The 17983-nt window shown below is 49.5% G+C and overlaps 1 protein-coding gene across 2 annotated transcripts in view; it reads left to right on the top strand.

Moving 5' to 3' along the window:
* The window catches only part of CREB3L1 (cAMP responsive element binding protein 3 like 1), a 94468-nt gene extending 79383 nt beyond the window's left edge, over positions 1–15085 (top strand). For both annotated transcript variants that reach the window (XM_075326639.1, XM_075326640.1), the window contains exons 9-12: positions 3147–3246; positions 7078–7204; positions 11004–11214; positions 13926–15085. In XM_075326639.1, coding sequence (XP_075182754.1) covers positions 3147–3246; positions 7078–7204; positions 11004–11214; positions 13926–13950 — 463 coding nt within the window. In that variant the 3' untranslated portion in view covers positions 13951–15085. The remainder of the gene's footprint in view (positions 1–3146; positions 3247–7077; positions 7205–11003; positions 11215–13925) is intronic.
* The last annotated feature ends 2898 nt before the right edge of the window (positions 15086–17983 follow it).

The following is a 17983-nucleotide window of genomic DNA, read 5'->3' as shown; positions in this document are numbered from 1 at the left end:
TAGATGGAAGTCCACCATGTGCCGCACAGGACGAGGCTAGGGGGCTCTCCACAGTCCGATATGTGTGTGCATTTCACAAGACTTTTATCAGATGCCTGCAGCATTGACCCCAGGAAGGTGTACTTGTGGATTAGCAAAAAGCCGTATTCCCTTGATGTATCAGCCGCTGCTATAGAGTCCATCGTACTGGAGGACTGGAGATATCCATACATTTCACGCACACCCCTAAGGCACTATTTAACACTTCACTTGCCATCTGGGGGTGCTGCAGAGGAATTAACCATTTTCTACTGGGTTACCTCCTGTAACGCCAGCATCCCTAGTGGGACGCCGACTTACTCAACGCCCCGGCTGGGTCCCGTACTCCCCTGCTGCTGCACGGCCTCCCACGTGCTTTCCTGCCTTCCTCCCCTCCTTGGCCCTGTACATGTTGCACAGGATTCCCAGGAGAGCACCTAATACGCCTGCGCACACACCGGCCCTCCTCTTAAAGGGCCGGCGCCTATGGCTGAGAGTTACTATGTATTTAAGGCACCCTCCCATTAGGGGAGGTGCCTGTGCAACGACTGCAGTTAGTTAGTCTGTTAGTCTGCTAACTAGCTAGTTATCAGGTCCTGAGCTCCTGTTCTGTTATCCCTGTATCCATTTCCAGTACCTGCCTTCTCATACCTGTCTATCCCTGCCGTGCCCACCCTTCCTGTCCGTACCCACCTGTCCAGCCTGCTTCAGTCTCCCTGCCTGTACCCATCTATACCTGAGTCTGTCACCTGTCCTGGGGGTCAGCTGCCATAGTCCCTGTCACTGCCCTGGGAGTGGTACCTGGTGTCCACCTCACAATGGATACCTAGTTAAGCCACTCCCTCTAAGGGGTGAGCCCGGGTCGCCGCTATGGTCCAGTGGGTTCACTAATCCCGCTCACTGCTCCTACCCCGGCCACAAGCGTTACACCTCCCGGATCACAGCTGATTACTGGAGATTACTGACCTCTGCTGAGTTTATATTTATATAAAAATGGAACAATGGATTTACGAGTGTCCAGTGGGCATCTCAGAGTGGAGCACGTGGTTTCCACTTTCAATCCTCTTCTCCAAATTATCACAGTGGGGGATAATTAATGGCTCATTTTTGCTAAATTATGGCTGAAAGCACAGACAGATTTAATGATTTTCAGAGCCATAACTTTAGGGATCGTGCACATAGTGTGTGCATAGAGCCTATCGGGAAACACAATTTGCCCAAAGGGCAACTAGAGGTGCCCTAAACTAAAGATTAAAAAAATGAAACTTTTAATCCTAACAAATTAACACAGATCAATCTAAAATCAGTAGCAGGTAGAGCAATCAAACATATACTAAATCACGTATCCGGCCACGGAACGGACACTATGAGTAAGTGAACAACTGTCCTACAATAATTGTCAGAGTGATATTGCCCTACCCTGCCTAATAAAAGCTAACAAATGGCCTCCCCAACATGTTTCACCATGTCTGGCTTCATCAGGGGGCTAAAACTATAGGATTAAAAGTTAAGTTTTATTAATCTTTTGTTTAGGGCACCTCTAGTTGCCCTTTGGGCAAATTGTGTTTGCATTTATGACCCTATGCTGATTATGGGTATGGATTGAGGTTTAGTTGTTTGGAGACTATCGGGGGCACAGATAAGGCCACATAAATTAGTAATAGTGCCGTATTACACGTGACTGCATGTAGCTGTAGTATCGCTGTCCTCCCCGTTCTTCTGCTCCTATGGGGAATTATTGCACCAAATCCTGGACCAAATACACCGGCGCCACAGAATCCCGGACCAAGTGCTCCGGCGCCACAGAATCCCGGACCAAGTGCACTGGCGCCACAGAATCCCGGACCAAGTGCACTGGCGCCACAGAATCCCGGACCAAGTGCACTGGCGCCACAGAATCCCGCACCAAGTGCATCGACGCTACAGAATCTGAGACCAAATAAACTGGCACTACAGAATCCCGCACCAAGTGCACTGGCGCCAGAGAATCCCGGAGCAAGTGCCCCGGCGCCGCAGAATCCCGGAGCAAGTGCACTGGCACCACAGAATCCCGCACCAAGTGCATCGGCGCCACAGAATCTCAGACCAAGTGGACTGGCACTACAGAATCCCGCACCAATTGCACCGGCGCCAGAGAATCCCGAACCAAGTGCACAGGCGCCACAGAATCCCAGACCAAGTGCACCTACGCCACAGAATCTTTGACCAAGTGCACCGGCGCCACAGAATCCCAGACCAAGTGCACCTGCGCCACAGAATCTTTGACCAAGTGCACCGGCGCCACAGAATCCCGGACCAAGTGCACCGGCGCCACAGAATCCCGGACCAAATGCACCGGCGCCACAGAATCCCGGACCAAGTGCACCAGCGCCACAGAATCCCGGACCAAGTGCACCGGCGCCACCAAGTGCACCAGCGCCACAGAATCCCGCACCAAGTGGATCGGCGCCACAGAATCCCAGACCAAGTGCACCTGCGCCACAGAATCCCGGACCAAGTGCACCGGCGCCACAGAATCCCAGACCAAGTGCACTGGCGCCACCGAGCCAGGACCCCCAAACAATAGTAACCTTCCCACCCAGCTCGACCCACCACATCCATGAACAGTCATCTATTTCCAACTGCGAGAAGCCACATTCTATTATTTTGTTGACACTTTGAAAACTTCTCTTATTTTTAAACCAGAACAAACTGAAGTTTGGAAAAATAAGAGGAAAAAAAATAGCAGACAAATGTTTACCGGGTGCGTTGGGTCGTGCTGGAAGACGGATAACCCCGGCCTTGTCTCCGACTGGGCAGGAAAATGAAGTTTATATTGGAAGAGCGCAGGAATGTGGCGCCATCTGGTGTTCACACATGGCAATGACTTGTGAGGAATTCTATTCATCTGGATAAGATTATTCTCATAGATGAATCCTGAGGAGTAAATCTTTCATGTTCACACAAAGAATGTGACTGTATAAGTAGGGCGGCATTATAGCGGGGGGCGCGGAGGTTGTAGTGGCCCCCAGTGACCCCTCACCACTAAGAGAGGCATTACTGTAGATGACACAGCCCTGTCACTCAGCTTTCTCAGCCTCCTGAATGGCAGATCTGGCTCCGCTCTGACCTCGTGTTTTCCTCCCCAGGTCTCTGCTGCAGCAGTTACAGAAGCTCCAGGCTTTAGTAACCGGAAAAGTGCCAAGACCCTGCAAACTCGCAGCAACCCAGACAGGAACGTGTCTTATGGTAGGTCTGATGATACGATGACCCGTGTGATGGTGGAACAATGCGGAGCCGGCCTCTATCACCTCTGTCTACATCACTGACTGACTGTTCTCCGGAGCGTCTGCACCGCTGACTGACTGTTCTCCGGAGCGTCTGCACCACTGACTGACTGTTCTCCGGAGCGTCTGCACCACTGACTGACTGTTCTCCGGAGCGTCTGCACCACTGACTGACTGTTCTCCGGAGCGTCTGCACCACTGACTGACTGTTCTCCGGAGCGTCTGCACCACTGACTGACTGTTCTCTGGAGCGTCTGCACCACTGACTGAGTGTTCTCCGGAGCGTCTGCACCACTGACTGACTGTTCTCCGGAGCGTCTGCACCACTGACTGACTGTTCTCTGGAGCGTCTGCACCACTGACTGACTGTTCTCCGGAGCGTCTGCACCACTGACTGAGTGTTCTCCGGAGCGTCTGCACCACTGACTGACTGTTCTCCGGAGCGTCTGCACCACTGACTGACTGTTCTCTGGAGGGTCTGCACCACTGACTGACTGTTCTCTAGAGGGTCTGCACCACTGACTGACTGTTCTCTGGAGGGTCTGCACCACTGACTGACTGTTCTCTGGAGGGTCTGCACCACTGACTGACTGTTCTCCGGAGCGTCTGCACCACTGACTGTTCTCCGGAGCGTCTGCACCACTGACTGTTCTCCGGAGCGTCTGCACCAGTGACTGACTGTTCACCGGAGGGTCTGCACCACTGACTGACTGTTCTCTGGAGCGTCTGTACCACTGACTGACTGTTCTCCGGAGCGTCTGCACCACTGACTGACTGTTCTCTGGAGAGTCTGCACCACTGACTGACTGTTCTCTGGAGAGTCTGCACCACTGACTGACTGTTCTCTAGAGAGTCTGCACCACTGACTGACTGTTCTCCGGAGCGTCTGCACCACTGACTGACTGTTCTCTGGAGGGTCTGCACCACTGACTGACTGTTCTCCGGAGCGTCTGCACCACTGACTGACTGTTCTCCGGAGCGTCTGCACCACTGACTGACTGTTCTTTGGAGCGTCTGCACCACTGACTGACTGTTCTCCGGAGCGTCTGCACCACTGACTGACTGTTCTCCGGAGCGTCTGCACCACTGACTGACTGTTCTCCGGAGCGTCTGCACCACTGACTGACTGTTCTCTGGAGAGTCTGCACCACTGACTGACTGTTCTCTAGAGAGTCTGCACCACTGACTGACTGTTCTCCGGAGCGTCTGCACCGCTGACTGTTCTCTGGAGAGTCTGCACCACTGACTGACTGTTCTCCGGAGCGTCTGCACCACTGACTGACTGTTCTCCGGAGCGTCTGCACCACTGACTGACTGTTCTCTGGAGGGTCTGCACCACTGACTGACTGTTCTCCGGAGCGTCTGCACCACTGACTGACTGTTCTCCGGAGCGTCTGCACCACTGACTGACTGTTCTCTGGAGAGTCTGCACCACTGACTGACTGTTCTCCGGAGCGTCTGCACCACTGACTGACTGTTCTCTGGAGAGTCTGCACCACTGACTGACTGTTCTCCGGAGCGTCTGCACCACTGACTGACTGTTCTCCGGAGCGTCTGCACCACTGACTGACTGTTCTTTGGAGCGTCTGCACCACTGACTGCTCTCCGTAGCGTCTGCACCACTGACTGACTGTTCTCCGGAGCGTCTGCACCACTGACTGACTGTTCTCTGGAGAGTCTGCACCGCTGACTGACTGTTCTCCGGAGCGTCTGCACCACTGACTGACTGTTCTCCGGAGCGTCTGCACCACTGACTGACTGTTCTCCGGAGCGTCTGCACCATTCACTGACTGTTCTCCGGAGCGTCTGCACCGCTGACTGACTGTTCTCTTGAGCGTCTGCACCGCTGACTGACTGTTCTCCGGAGCGTCTGCACCACTGACTGACTGTTCTCCGGAGCGTCTGCACCACTGACTGACTGTTCTCCGGAGCGTCTGCACCGCTGACTGACTGTTCTCCGGAGTGTCTGCACCACTGACTGACTGTTCTCCGGAGCATCTGCACCGCTGACTGACTGTTGTCCGGAGCGTCTGCACCACTGACTGACTGTTCTCCGGAGCATCTGCACCGCTGACTGACTGTTCTCCGGAGCGTCTGCACCACTGACTGACTGTTGTCCGGAGCGTCTGCACCACTGACTGAATGTTGTCCGGAGGGTCTGCACCACTGACTGACTGTTCTCCGGAGCGTCTGCACCACTGACTGACTGTTCTCCGGAGCGTCTACACCACTGACTGACTGTTCTCCGGAGCGTCTGCACCGCTGACTGTTGTCCGGAGGGTCTCCACCGCTGACTGCGTTTTATCTAGCATGTCTTCAGAAGACTGACCCGCCTTGCCGTAGGTGGTGTGTGTCTTACCGGACTGGATTGTTGCAGCCGCCATTAGCTTCAGTATTTGTTATTCATATTTTATATCTATAGCTCCCCCTAGTGGTGGCCACACAAATCCCCAATGTTATCATTATACTCTGATTTTCGTGTGAGGAAGATGCGGATAGGGAGCCTGTGTATGAAGAAAGCGCCATCACCCGCACACCATATACATGAGCGCTAGAGCTGACATTGTGGATATAGCTGTGATGGAGCCGTCATCTTGGGCGCTCGCTCTGACTTTTCTGTGCCGCCCTATAACTGCATATTCCTGATACAGACTGGTTTATTCTCATCTCAGTGATGGCGGATCACTTAATGATCGTGGGGTCTGACCTCTGAGAGTGAAGCCCCTGCAGATCATCCTTGATGCGCAGGGGACCCCTTCATTCTCCGGATTATAGGGGGTCCCATAGTCGGTGATATAGCCTCACTTACTAAGATGAGAGCAGCCCTTTAATGTCTTGTTTCCATTTCCTATTAACCCTGATTGGAGCTTTTTCCTCTGCGCTTTAGCCTATTTCTAATACTGCCCCCTATGGGTGAGATGATTGCATCTGCAGCTCTATGGGACTCTTCACCTCTGGCTGTGGGTGTTTGGATGCATGTATAGGCCCTTTCACACTACGTTATGACTTACGTTCACTGGTCCCGTCGGGGCTTCCGTCCAAGCCCCCCCTAAAAACGATCGACGGACCATTGACTATAATGGTGTAGACGGAGTCACCGTGCGCTCTGGCTTTCTGCAGGCAAACACCCAGATACAGTATTGTACTCATGCGCATGCGTCCGAAACCCATTTTGCGGGGGGGGTCCGGATGGAAGCCCCAACGGGACCAGTGAACGTAGGCCATAGCGCAGTGTGAAAGTGGCCTAGGCTGTGTGCACACGGTGCGTTTCTGACGCCTTTTTTGTCTCATTTTCTTTCCTGCAGATTTTCAGAAATCTGCAAGGATTTCCTGATGCCAGCACAGTCTGAGAATTCTGCAGTGCTGTGCACGCGTTCAGGATTTTTTCCTTGCAGATTTTGTCGCAGAAAAATATCTTTTTCATGCTTTTTTTTTCCCTGTTGAAAGCAATGAAAAAGTGCTGCAAAAAAAGTGGCAAAAATGCGCCTTTTTCCTGCCAAAACATGCAGATTTCTGTGCAGATTTCTGTGCAGATTTCTGTGCAGATTTCTGTGCAGATTTCCGTGCAGATTTCCGTGCAGATTTCCGTGCAGATTTCTGTGCAGATTTCTGTGCAGATTTTCTGCATTGTGTGCACATCGCCTGACAGCGGGCCCCTGTGGTGCTGCGTGCCGCCCTCTGCGGGTGATATAACACACACTGATGTACGTGGTGGCGATACCGCTATACTAACACACTGTAAGGAGTCTCTTGTTTGCACGCCGTCTCTCTGACATTTCTCTCCTCTCTGCAGGTTGTCGTACTGTGTTTTATTCTTGCCTTTGGCTCCATGATTCCGTCCTTCCCAGAGTTCTCTACGGGGTCTCAGACAGTGAAGTCGGCCCCTCTTTTGGCTCCCGACCTGTATACCCACAGCCAGAGTAAGACACCGAAACCAGCGACTATCCTTGCCTGCCTATCTTTTCCTGGTTTTATCGGGGTGCTATGGGGCGGCTCCTCCGATGACTTCCTCCATAGTTATGTCTCAGGATAAGCGGCACCATAGGTGTCTGGCAGCTGCTAATCTCCCCTCCATAGAAATAGAAAGCATCGTAGACTGTGTTAATTGGGGTGTTTATGGGGGAGCAGGAAGGACCGGGGTCAGCAAAGCCAGAGATCAATGACTTTTAGGCCATGTTCACATGTGCAGGAACGCTGTTGTTTTTCTGCCTCGTTTTTTCGCGTTTTTTTAGTCATCTGCTCTAATTATTGCATTTTTTGTGCATAAAAGCGAAGCGTAAAAAACAATGGTGTGAACATGGCTTAGGCAGGTGCTGACCACCTGTGATGGCCGGATCAAAGCAAGCTGCCGGTAACCTGCATGTGACATGTGTGATACGGTGAGGAGTGCGGGGTCTCTCTAGAGAAGACTAATCATTCCCTCCAGGCATGGACTGGCTGATACCTGAGAACAATAGATGCACAGGAAAATAGCCCGAAGCTTTGGCTTCTTAATTATAAAATTCCTTGTACGTTTCCATCACAATCTTATGATAATCACATCAAAGCCGCTGTCTCAGGCGAAACAGCTGAAGAGCGAGGAATGAAATGACGAAACCTCGTCTCACCCCGTCCGTCCTCCAAGAAATTCAACTCCGACACTTCAGCTCGCAACGAATTAGAGGCTACAGGAAAGTAGGGGATGCGGGGGGTGTCGCTGTGGCTCCTATACCTCCGACACTGCTTTGCTACTTTTCAGGGGCCACACATAGAGCCACTTTCCCCGTGCCACTGTCATTCTGCCGGGCGTCCCTTCTTCACTAAGGTCCCCCTTCCACTGGCCAACACCGGCTCCACACTCTTCACAAGCTTGCCTTGTAGGAATCTCCTCTACGCTGCCTCTGGAGAGCTAAGAACACCTTCTTTACCTGTCCTTTCTCCTTCGCTTCCACCCTACACTCCTAAACTGGAAGCTACTTCTTCCCCTATACCCCCTTACTCCACCCCACTATGGGCCACCTCTGCAGTTAACCTTCCCATAATTGTCCCCTTCCCTGCCATGTGTAAACAGACCTAAATCCTTAGTATTTACATAGGAGTGAACAGGAGAACAGGGACATCTTGTGGCCGTTGGCAGTACTGCGGCCATAGGGAATCAGTACAGGTTACAATAACTTGGCATACAAACACATGTCACACATTTGCAATAAGACCATTGATGTCTTCAAGAGGTTACACGATCACCGATCAACCCTCTTACACAGCGCAGACGTGTGCCTAGATTACAGCATAACTCCTGTGCACCAGACAGAAACATGCCTAGACCACAGACTGTACACAGGGAAAGAGACGTGCCAAGACATAGCAGTACTCCTGTGCACCAGGCAGAGACGTGCCAAGACATAGCAGTACTCCTGTGCACCAGACAGAGACATGCCTAGATCTCAGCAGCACTGTGCACAGGGAAAGAGACGTGCCAAGACATAGCAGTACTCCTGTGCACCAGGCAGAGACGTACCAAGACATAGCAGTACTCCTGTGCACCAGGCAGAGACGTGCCTAGATCACAGCAGTACTGTACACAGGGAAAGAGACGTGCCTAGATCATAGCAGTACTCCTGTACACCCAGCAGAGACGTGCCTAGATCACAGCAGCACTGTACACAGGGAAAGAGACGTGCCAAGACATAGCAGTACTCCTGTACACCCAGCAGAGACGTGCCTAGATCACAGCAGCACTGTACACAGGGAAAGAGACGTGCCAAGACATAGCAGTACTCCTGTACACCCAGCAGAGACGTGCCTAGATCACAGCAGTACTCCTGTGCATTGGGCAGAGATGTGCCTAGATTACAGCAGCACTGTACACAGGGAAAGAGACGTGCCTAGGTCATAGCAGTACTCCTGTACACCCAGCAGAGACGTGCCTGGATCACAGCGGTACTCCTGTGCACCAGACAGAAACATGACTAGATTACAGCAGCACTGTACACAGGGAAAGAGACATGCCTAGATCATAACAGTACTCCTGTGCATTGGGCAGAGATGTGCCTAGATCACAGCAGTACTCCTTTGCACTGGGCAGAGATGTGCCTAGATCACAGCAGTACTCCTTTGCACTGGGCAGAGACGTGCCTAGATCACAGCAGTACTCCTTTGCACTGGGCAGAGATGTGCCTAGATCACAGCAGTACTCCTTTGCACTGGGCAGAGATGTGCCTAGATCACAGCAGTACTCCTTTGCACTGGGCAGAGATGTGCCTAGATCACAGCAGTACTCCTTTGCACTGGGCAGAGACGTGCCTAGATTACAGTAGTACTCCTTTGCACTGGGCTGAGACGTGCCTAGATTACAGCGTTACTCCTGTGCATTGGACAGAGACGTGCCTAGATTACAGCATTACTCCTGTGCACCGGGTAAAGACGTGCTTAGATCACAGCAGTACTCCTCTCTTCTCCGTGCCTTAGCGGCTCCCTCTTCTCTCCAGCCCTTAGCGGCCACCTCTCTTCTCCGGGCCTCGGCGGCCACCTCTCCTCTCCGGGCCTCGGCGGCCCCCTCTCCTCTCTGGTCCTCAGCAGCACCCTCTCCTCTCCGGGCCTCGGCGGCCTCCTCCTGTGCACTGGGCAAAGACATGCCTAGATCACAGCAGTACTCCTGTGTATCGGGCAGAGACGTGCCTAGATCACAGCACTACTCCTGTGCACTGGGCAGAGAGGTGCCTGGATCACAGCCTTACTCCTGTGCACTGGGTAAAGACGTGCTTAGATCATAGCAGTGCTCCTGTGCACTGGGCAGAGACGTGCTTAGATCACAGTGGTACTCCTGTGTATCGGGCAGAGATGTGCCTAGATCATAGCAGTGCTCCTGTGCACTGGGCATAGACTTGCATTGTCTCCATCTATTGGACGTAGTCACCTATAATTCAAGTTGACCCTTTATGACCCTTGATGTACGGCTTAGGATACTCAGCCAGACCAATGTCTTCTTCAGGAGGATGATGGCCATCAGCAGACCGATGTTTGGGGTTCTTGTCCCTCATCGGTGTAGAGTAGGGTACTGGTTGGGTTGGTGAGGGACCTTTGATGGGGTCTTGGGTTATTATTTATGGACCCTGACCTATAAGGCGACTATCATCAATAAGTCGCACTAGAGAGACGGCTTTCATTCTCCTTAAGAGCTCATTTGCATATCCTATTCCCATGGTGCATTGCCTGGCCTATAAGTCCTTAACAGAAGGACCAGTAACTCCTAAACCACCAGTTTAAGTCACGACATAGAAGATACGAAGGAATAACAGATGCATGTTGGTGCAAATTTATAGACAAGCCCAACGATGGAGCGATGGAGGGGCGGCCAGGGCATGCCGGAGAGCAGAAGGTTACAGACCACAACCGTAATGCACGGGACCTAAATATTAGTCCTTCTCTACAGGTGTTGACCACGTGTGTACATGACCCTTATCATCTCGGGAAAATCCCTTTAAAGCTGAACACTATTGATCTGCACTTGAACCATATAAATGTCTCGCTCTACGACTGCGGCCGATCGTTTCGACCCTATAGAACCGGCGATGATTTATGGCGCTGCACATTGTGCAATATTTCATCTACGTGATACTTTCCCATAACACTGTCAATGCCAACAGAGGGCTTGATTTTTTTTTTGACTCCCTTTATGATATTTCTGCCTGTTTTGCCATAATCTGCATCCTTGTAACGTAATCTTGTCTTTTTTCCCAGTCCGCTCCCGAAGTCTCTTGTCCTACGATGAAGGAGCTGGAGTTTCAGCAGAGGATCCCAGCGCAGGTTTGGGAGACGGCAGAAAATGGAGCTCTGACGCAGCATCTCTCAGCGATCGTCTCGAAAACACGGCTCACGAAAGGGACAAGTACTATGGACAAACAGACCGGAAGAACCAGACACATGGAGGATTCGCAGGGCAGGAAGAGGGGTGAGCCGGCACTCGTGGGCTTCTGCTGACCTGGTGTCCTAAAAAATATTTAGCTTTTCTGCAAATAAAGTCCCAACTACCGGTCAGACACCGAGACCATGCGGAGATCCCGGCTTCTAATATACCCAAACCCCTCCGGTGCGGAGGGGAGTCCGAGTGTCCGACTACCATCTGCCTTCTGTTCGGGACTCGCCGTGATAAATTCCCCTCTCAGTTGGACGGGAGACCATTATTTTGCATTAAAAAAACTGGTGCCCATTCTAAATTTTGTTCAAATTTCAATTACATTCCTACAGAACCGTGATTTTTTTTGCTCAAAAATTTTATAAATCAGTCTAAAAAACCTTTTGTGCTGAATTTTAAGGCACAACAAGCTGTCAGCTCTGTGCACACGTTGCAGAGAATCTGCACCCAAATCTGCATGTTCTGGCAGGAAACATGCTGCTGAAAAAATGTGTTTTTGACGTGATTCCTCCCTTTTTTGCCGCGATTTCTCCCTTTTTTTGCCACAATTGCCCCCTTTTTTGCTGCAATTTCCCCCTAGTTTTGCCTTGATTTCCCCTTTTTTTGCCACGATTTCCTCCTTTTTTTGCCTCAATTTCCCCCTTTTTTCCCCATGATTTCCCCCTTTTTGCCGCGATTTCCCCCTTTTTTTTGCCTCAATTCTGTCCCTTTTTGCTGTAATTTTCCTCTTTTTGCCACAATTGCCCCCTTTTTTGCTACAATTTCCCCCTAGTTTTGCCTTGATTTCCCCCTTTTTGCCACGATTTCCTCCCTTTTTGCCTCAATTTCCCCCTTTTTTGCCACGATTTCCTCCCTTTTTTGCCTCAATTTCCCCCTTTTTTATCCACGATTTCCCCCTTTTTGCCTCAATTTCCCCCCTTTTTTGCCTCAATTTTCCCCTTTTTTTCCCCATGATTTCTACCATTTTTTGCCTCAATTTCCCCCTTTTTTGCCGCGATTTCCCCCTTTTTTGCATCAATTCCGTCCCTTTTTTGCCACAATTTCACCCTATTTTTGCCACAATTTCACCCTATTTTTACCACGATTTCCCTCTTTTTTTGCCTCAATTCCCCCCTTTTTTGCTACAATTTCCCCCTTTTTGCCACAATTTCCCCCTTTTTGCCTCAATTTCACCCTTTATTTGCTGCAACTCCCCCTTTTTTGCCTCTATTTTCCCCTTTTTTTGCCTCAATTTGCAGCATTTTTTCATGGTTTTTTTGCTAGATTTTTTTCATTGCTTTCAATGGTGAAAATGCAGGGAAAAACGCAGAAAGAATTGACATGCTGCAGATTTTTTTTCTGCAACAAAATGCAAGGAAAAAACCCTGAACGTGTGCACAAAACTTTAGGTTTCTTAGGCTATGCCCACAGGAGCTTGCATCTGCGGATTTTGCCGCGGAAAACATGCGGATTTATCTGGATTTTCCAGATAAATCCGCAGGTTTTAGCATGTACAGTCACTCCCCATGTTATCCTATGGGACATGGGGAGTGCTGTGTCCACGCTGCGGACAGTGCGGCTGCCGATTATGCTGCGGATGTCCGCATCCACAGGTATAATTGCATGTCAATTATTCATGCGGAATTATCTGCGGATGTCCCGGCCCTCCGCTATGGAGATAGAGGCCGGGACGTCCGCAGGTAATTCGCATGAATGTCCGCAAGTTTTTGGGCGTAATGTGAAAAAAAGTGAAAAAGTTCACAGGGTATGAATACTTTTTCAAGGCACTGTACATCAGCTCCCGTTTTGATTCACCTATATCGCGGTTCAATTATTGCGGCTTCAGTGGATTGCGGGTTTTTAAAGAAAAAACGTATTTTTCGTTTTATAAGACGCACCCCCAAATTTAGAGGAAAAAAAAGGTAAAAAAAATGTGGGTCCATCTTATAATTTGGTGGAGTGTTACCTGGTGGGGGTGGCAGTGATGGTGAGCAGGGTCACAGGAGGTAGGGGCGGTGGTAGAGTAGGGCGGTGCAGAGGGGGACTCAGATGCTCACTGCGGGCAACATCGAGAAACTGTCGGCGGTGCGGGCTTCAAAGAAGTCGCGCCCATAGTCGGTGCATGTGCGGATTGAGCTATTGGCTCAATAACAAGCTGAGACCTCATCGGCACATGCACCACTTCCAGGCGCCATTTTCCTTAAGGTCGCTGCTAGGAGATCAGTGGGCCGGAGGTGGCGCATGCGCAGGTGAGAACTTGAGCCAAGGGCTCCATCTGCGCATGCGCCAACTCTGGGTGCCATTATTTAAAGCCCGCACCGCCAGCATTTTCAGGATGGTCCCTGCCTCACCACCCGCAGCGCAGTGCACAACCCGCAGCATCGCCCCTGCGTCCTGTCACCATTCTCCACCTGCCCCAGTAAGCTATATTTGGATTATAAGACGCACCCCTCATTTTCCTCCCACATTTTTGGGAGGAAAAGTGCATCTTATAATCCAAAAAATACGGGTAAATAATAAAGTAAATATAACTCTGCTACTTTGCGGATTTTCACCTATCACCGGGGTCTCTAGAGTGTAACTCCCGCGATAGGTGAGGGATCACTCTGCTCCCCCCATCATCCAGTTTTCGCAGATCTCGTAGTCTCCCGGCCGAGGCGTCGGTGTTATTCCGTGCTCCGCTCCCGGCTGCATTAATGTCATCGTGTGACAGAATGTCCCATGTCATCAATTCACGACTGACCGTGACCTTTTTCTCTCTTTCGCAGGGGCGCAGGCTCTGAGTTCTTGTAGGGTTGGAGCCAAGGGGAGAGGGATCGACAGCTGAGCACTACACATGGGTGGAGCAGGAAAACAAGAATTGGGATTTCTGGAATCAAAGACTAAAACACTACGGTGATCCCAGTGCAGAATCTCAACCCCCCCAACAGATTTCGGCCCTGCAGCACCGAGGCATCAACATCATTTGTGCAGAGACTCTGTCAACATGGAGCCGACACAACTGCCCAAGGCAACGAGCGAGACTGACGGCGGCTTCTTCTGCGCACCGGAGGAGTCTGCGGACGTTCAGCCTTCCATCTTGCACTACAAGGAACTCAATTCTCACTACATATGACTTTATGGAAAGCCAATACTAATTAATAATCCCAACTTGTTGCCAGGAAATGACTTTTTAGGTGTCTACGACAGGATGATGCCCTGCTCTGCCCATGATCCCACCAGCCTGGACCCACCTCTCCTCTCGGAGACTCGGTGGCCCCCTCTCCTCTCTGGACCGCGGCGGCCCCCTCTCCTCTCCGGACCTCTGCGGCCCCCTTTCCGGGCCCCTCTCCTGTCTGACCTCGGTGGCCCACTCTACTCTCTGGGCTTCGGCGGCTTTCTCCTCGCGGGCCGCGGCCCCCTCTCTTCTCCGGGCCTCGGTGGCCCCCTCTCGTCTTCAGCCCTCGATGGCCCCCTCTCTTCTCCGTGCCTTAGCGGCCCCCTCTCTTCTCCGGGCCTCGGTGGCCCCCTCTCCTCTCCGGGCCTCGGTGGCCCCCTCTCCTCTCCGGGCCTCGGTGGCCCCCTCTCCTCTCCGGGCCTCGGTGGCCTCCTCTCCTCTCCTCTCCGGACCTCGGTGGCCCTCTCTCCTCTCTGGGCCTCGGCGGCCGCCTCTCCTCTCTGGGCCTCGGCGGCCCCCTCTCCACTCCGGGCCTCGGCGGCCCCCTCTCCACTCTGGGCCTCGGCGGCCGCCTGTCCTCTTTAGTCCTCGGCAGCCCCCTCTCCTCTCCGGGCCTCGGCGGCCTCCTCTGTCCCTGTACATACACACCTGGAATCTCTGGAGAAAATTGGTTAGTTAACGCAAGCTTTGTACGCACGGATACAGATTTATACGCTTCTCATCTCCGCTCTCTGCCTGCTTCAGTCAAGCAAAATAATAATAAAAAAAAACAATAGCATCAGCAGCACGTCTCCGGTGTGAGTCACTGAGAAGGGAGGGGGGCGCAAAACAGGTCAGGGGTGCGGGGAAGTAATGCAAAAAGGCAGAGGGAATCCCAGAGGCTGCATAATGCATGGACGGTGACGCCTGTGCACAGGCAGGGTCGAGCCGAGCAGTAAGGGGTTAATCCGTCAGCTGCAGATGTTTGCAGACATGGAAAAGTCAGTGAGCAGCGACTCCAGTAATTCCTAATCATCCTTCCTGCCGCTGACAGATCACATTCACCTAATGAGATCACGCATCGCCTCAGCAGCCGCGGACGCTCCCCGCACTTGTGCGGCTGCAACCCCGGGTCTCTCGTGGGGTCTGTACCTGGGGCACGTGCACTGTTACACAATTATCCGTGACCGCGAGCATCACTAATGAAACACAAAGTCCTGCATTAACTGTGCAAAAAGGTATCATTACTGGCAACGCTGAGCTATGGTCGCCCATACGCGGTAATGTGTGCCGTACCTTCTGTTCACAATAACCATAATAGACCGGACTGCAACACACTGCAAAACTAACAATCTACAGGGCATGAGCAGTTCTGACATACAATGCCAATGTATAATAAAATAATACTGCCAAATAGTGCTCCACTAATACAAATATACAGTGCTTATATACCATCATACAGTGCTCCAGTAATACAAATATACAGTGCTCATATACCATCATACAGTGCTGAACTCATACAATTATACAGTGCTCATATACCAATATACAGTGCTCAAATAATACAAATATACAGTGCTCATATACCATCATACAGTGCTGAACTCATACAATTATACAGTGCTCATATACCAATATACAGTGCTCAAATAATACAAATATACAGTGCTCATATACCATCATACAGTGCTGAACTCATACAATTATACAGTGCTCATATACCATCATACAGTGCTGAACTCATACAATTATACAGTGCTAATATACCAACATACAGTGCTCAAATAATACAAATATACAGTGCTGAACTCATACAAATATACAGTGCTCATATACCAACATACAGTGCTCCAGTAATACAAATATACCGTGCTCATATACCATCATACAGTGCTCATATACCAACATACAGTGCTCCAGTAATACAAATATACAGTGCTCATATACCAACATACAGTGCTGAACTCATACAAATATACAGTGCTCAAATACCATCATACAGTGCTGAACTCATACAAATATACAGTGCTCATATACCATCATACAGTGCTGAACTCATACAAATATACAGTGCTCATATACCATCATACAGTGCTGAACTCATACAAATATACAGTGCTCATATACCATCATACAGTGCTGAACTCATACAATTATACAGTGCTCATATACCAATATACAGTGCTCAAATAATACAAATATACAGTGCTCATATACCATCATACAGTGCTGAACTCATACAATTATACAGTGCTAATATACCAACATACAGTGCTCAAATAATACAAATATACAGTGCTCATATACCATCATACAGTGCTGAACTCATACAATTATACAGTGCTAATATACCAACATACAGTGCTCAAATAATACAAATATACAGTGCTGAACTCATACAAATATACAGTGCTCATATACCAACATACAGTGCTCCAGTAATACAAATATACAGTGCTCATATACCGTCATACAGTGCTCATATACCAACATACAGTGCTCCAGTAATACAAATATACAGTGCTCATATACCATCATACAGTGCTCATATACCATCATACAGTGCTCCAGTAATACAAATATACAGTGCTCATATACCAACATACAGTGCTGAACTCATACAATTATACAGTGCTCATATACCATCATACAGTGCTCCAGTAATACAAATATACAGTGCTCATATACCAACATACAGTGCTGAACTCATACAAATATACAGTGCTCAAATACCATCATACAGTGCTGAACTCATACAAATATACAGTGCTCAAATACCATCATACAGTGCTGAACTCATACAAATATACAGTGCTCATATACGAACATACAGTGCTCAAATAATACAAATATACAGTGCTCATATACCAACATACAGTGCTCATATACCATCATACAGTGCTGAACTCATACAATTATACAGTGCTCATATACCAACATACAGTGCTCAAATAATACAAATATACAGTGCTCATATACCATCATACAGTGCTCAAATACCATCATACAGTGCTGAACTACAATTATACAGTGCTCATATACTGTACTATCATACAGTGCTCAAATAATACAAATATACAGTGCTCAAATACCATCATACAGTGCTGAACTCATACAATTATACAGTGCTCATATACCATCATACAGTGCTCAAATAATACAAATATACAGTGCTCATATACCATCATACAGTGCTCCAGTAATACAAATATACAGTGCTCATATACCATCATACAGTGCTCAAATAATACAAATATACAGTGCTCATATACCATCATACAGTGCTCCAGTAATACAAATATACAGTGCTCATATACCATCATACAATGCTGAAGTAATACAAATATACAGTGCTCATATACCATCATACAGTGCTCAAATACCATCATACAATGCTGAACTCATACAATTATACAGTGCTCATATACTGTACTATCATACAGTGCTCAAATAATACAAATATACAGTGCTCAAAAACCATCATACAGTGCTCAAATAATACAAATATACAGTGCTCAAAACCATCATACAGTGCTGAAGTAATACAAATATACAGTGCTTAAATACCAACATACAGTGCTCAAATAATACAAATATACAGTGCTTAAATACCAACATACAGTGCTCAAGGAATACAAATAAACAGTGTTCATATACTATCATACAGTGCTGATGTAATACCAATATACA

The sequence above is a fragment of the Anomaloglossus baeobatrachus genome, chromosome 10, assembly GCF_048569485.1.
Source record: "Anomaloglossus baeobatrachus isolate aAnoBae1 chromosome 10, aAnoBae1.hap1, whole genome shotgun sequence".
NCBI classification, from domain to species: Eukaryota; Metazoa; Chordata; class Amphibia; order Anura; family Aromobatidae; genus Anomaloglossus; species Anomaloglossus baeobatrachus.
The sequence above is the reverse complement of the archived record's forward strand: the minus strand, read 5'-3'. Positions and strand labels throughout refer to the sequence as shown.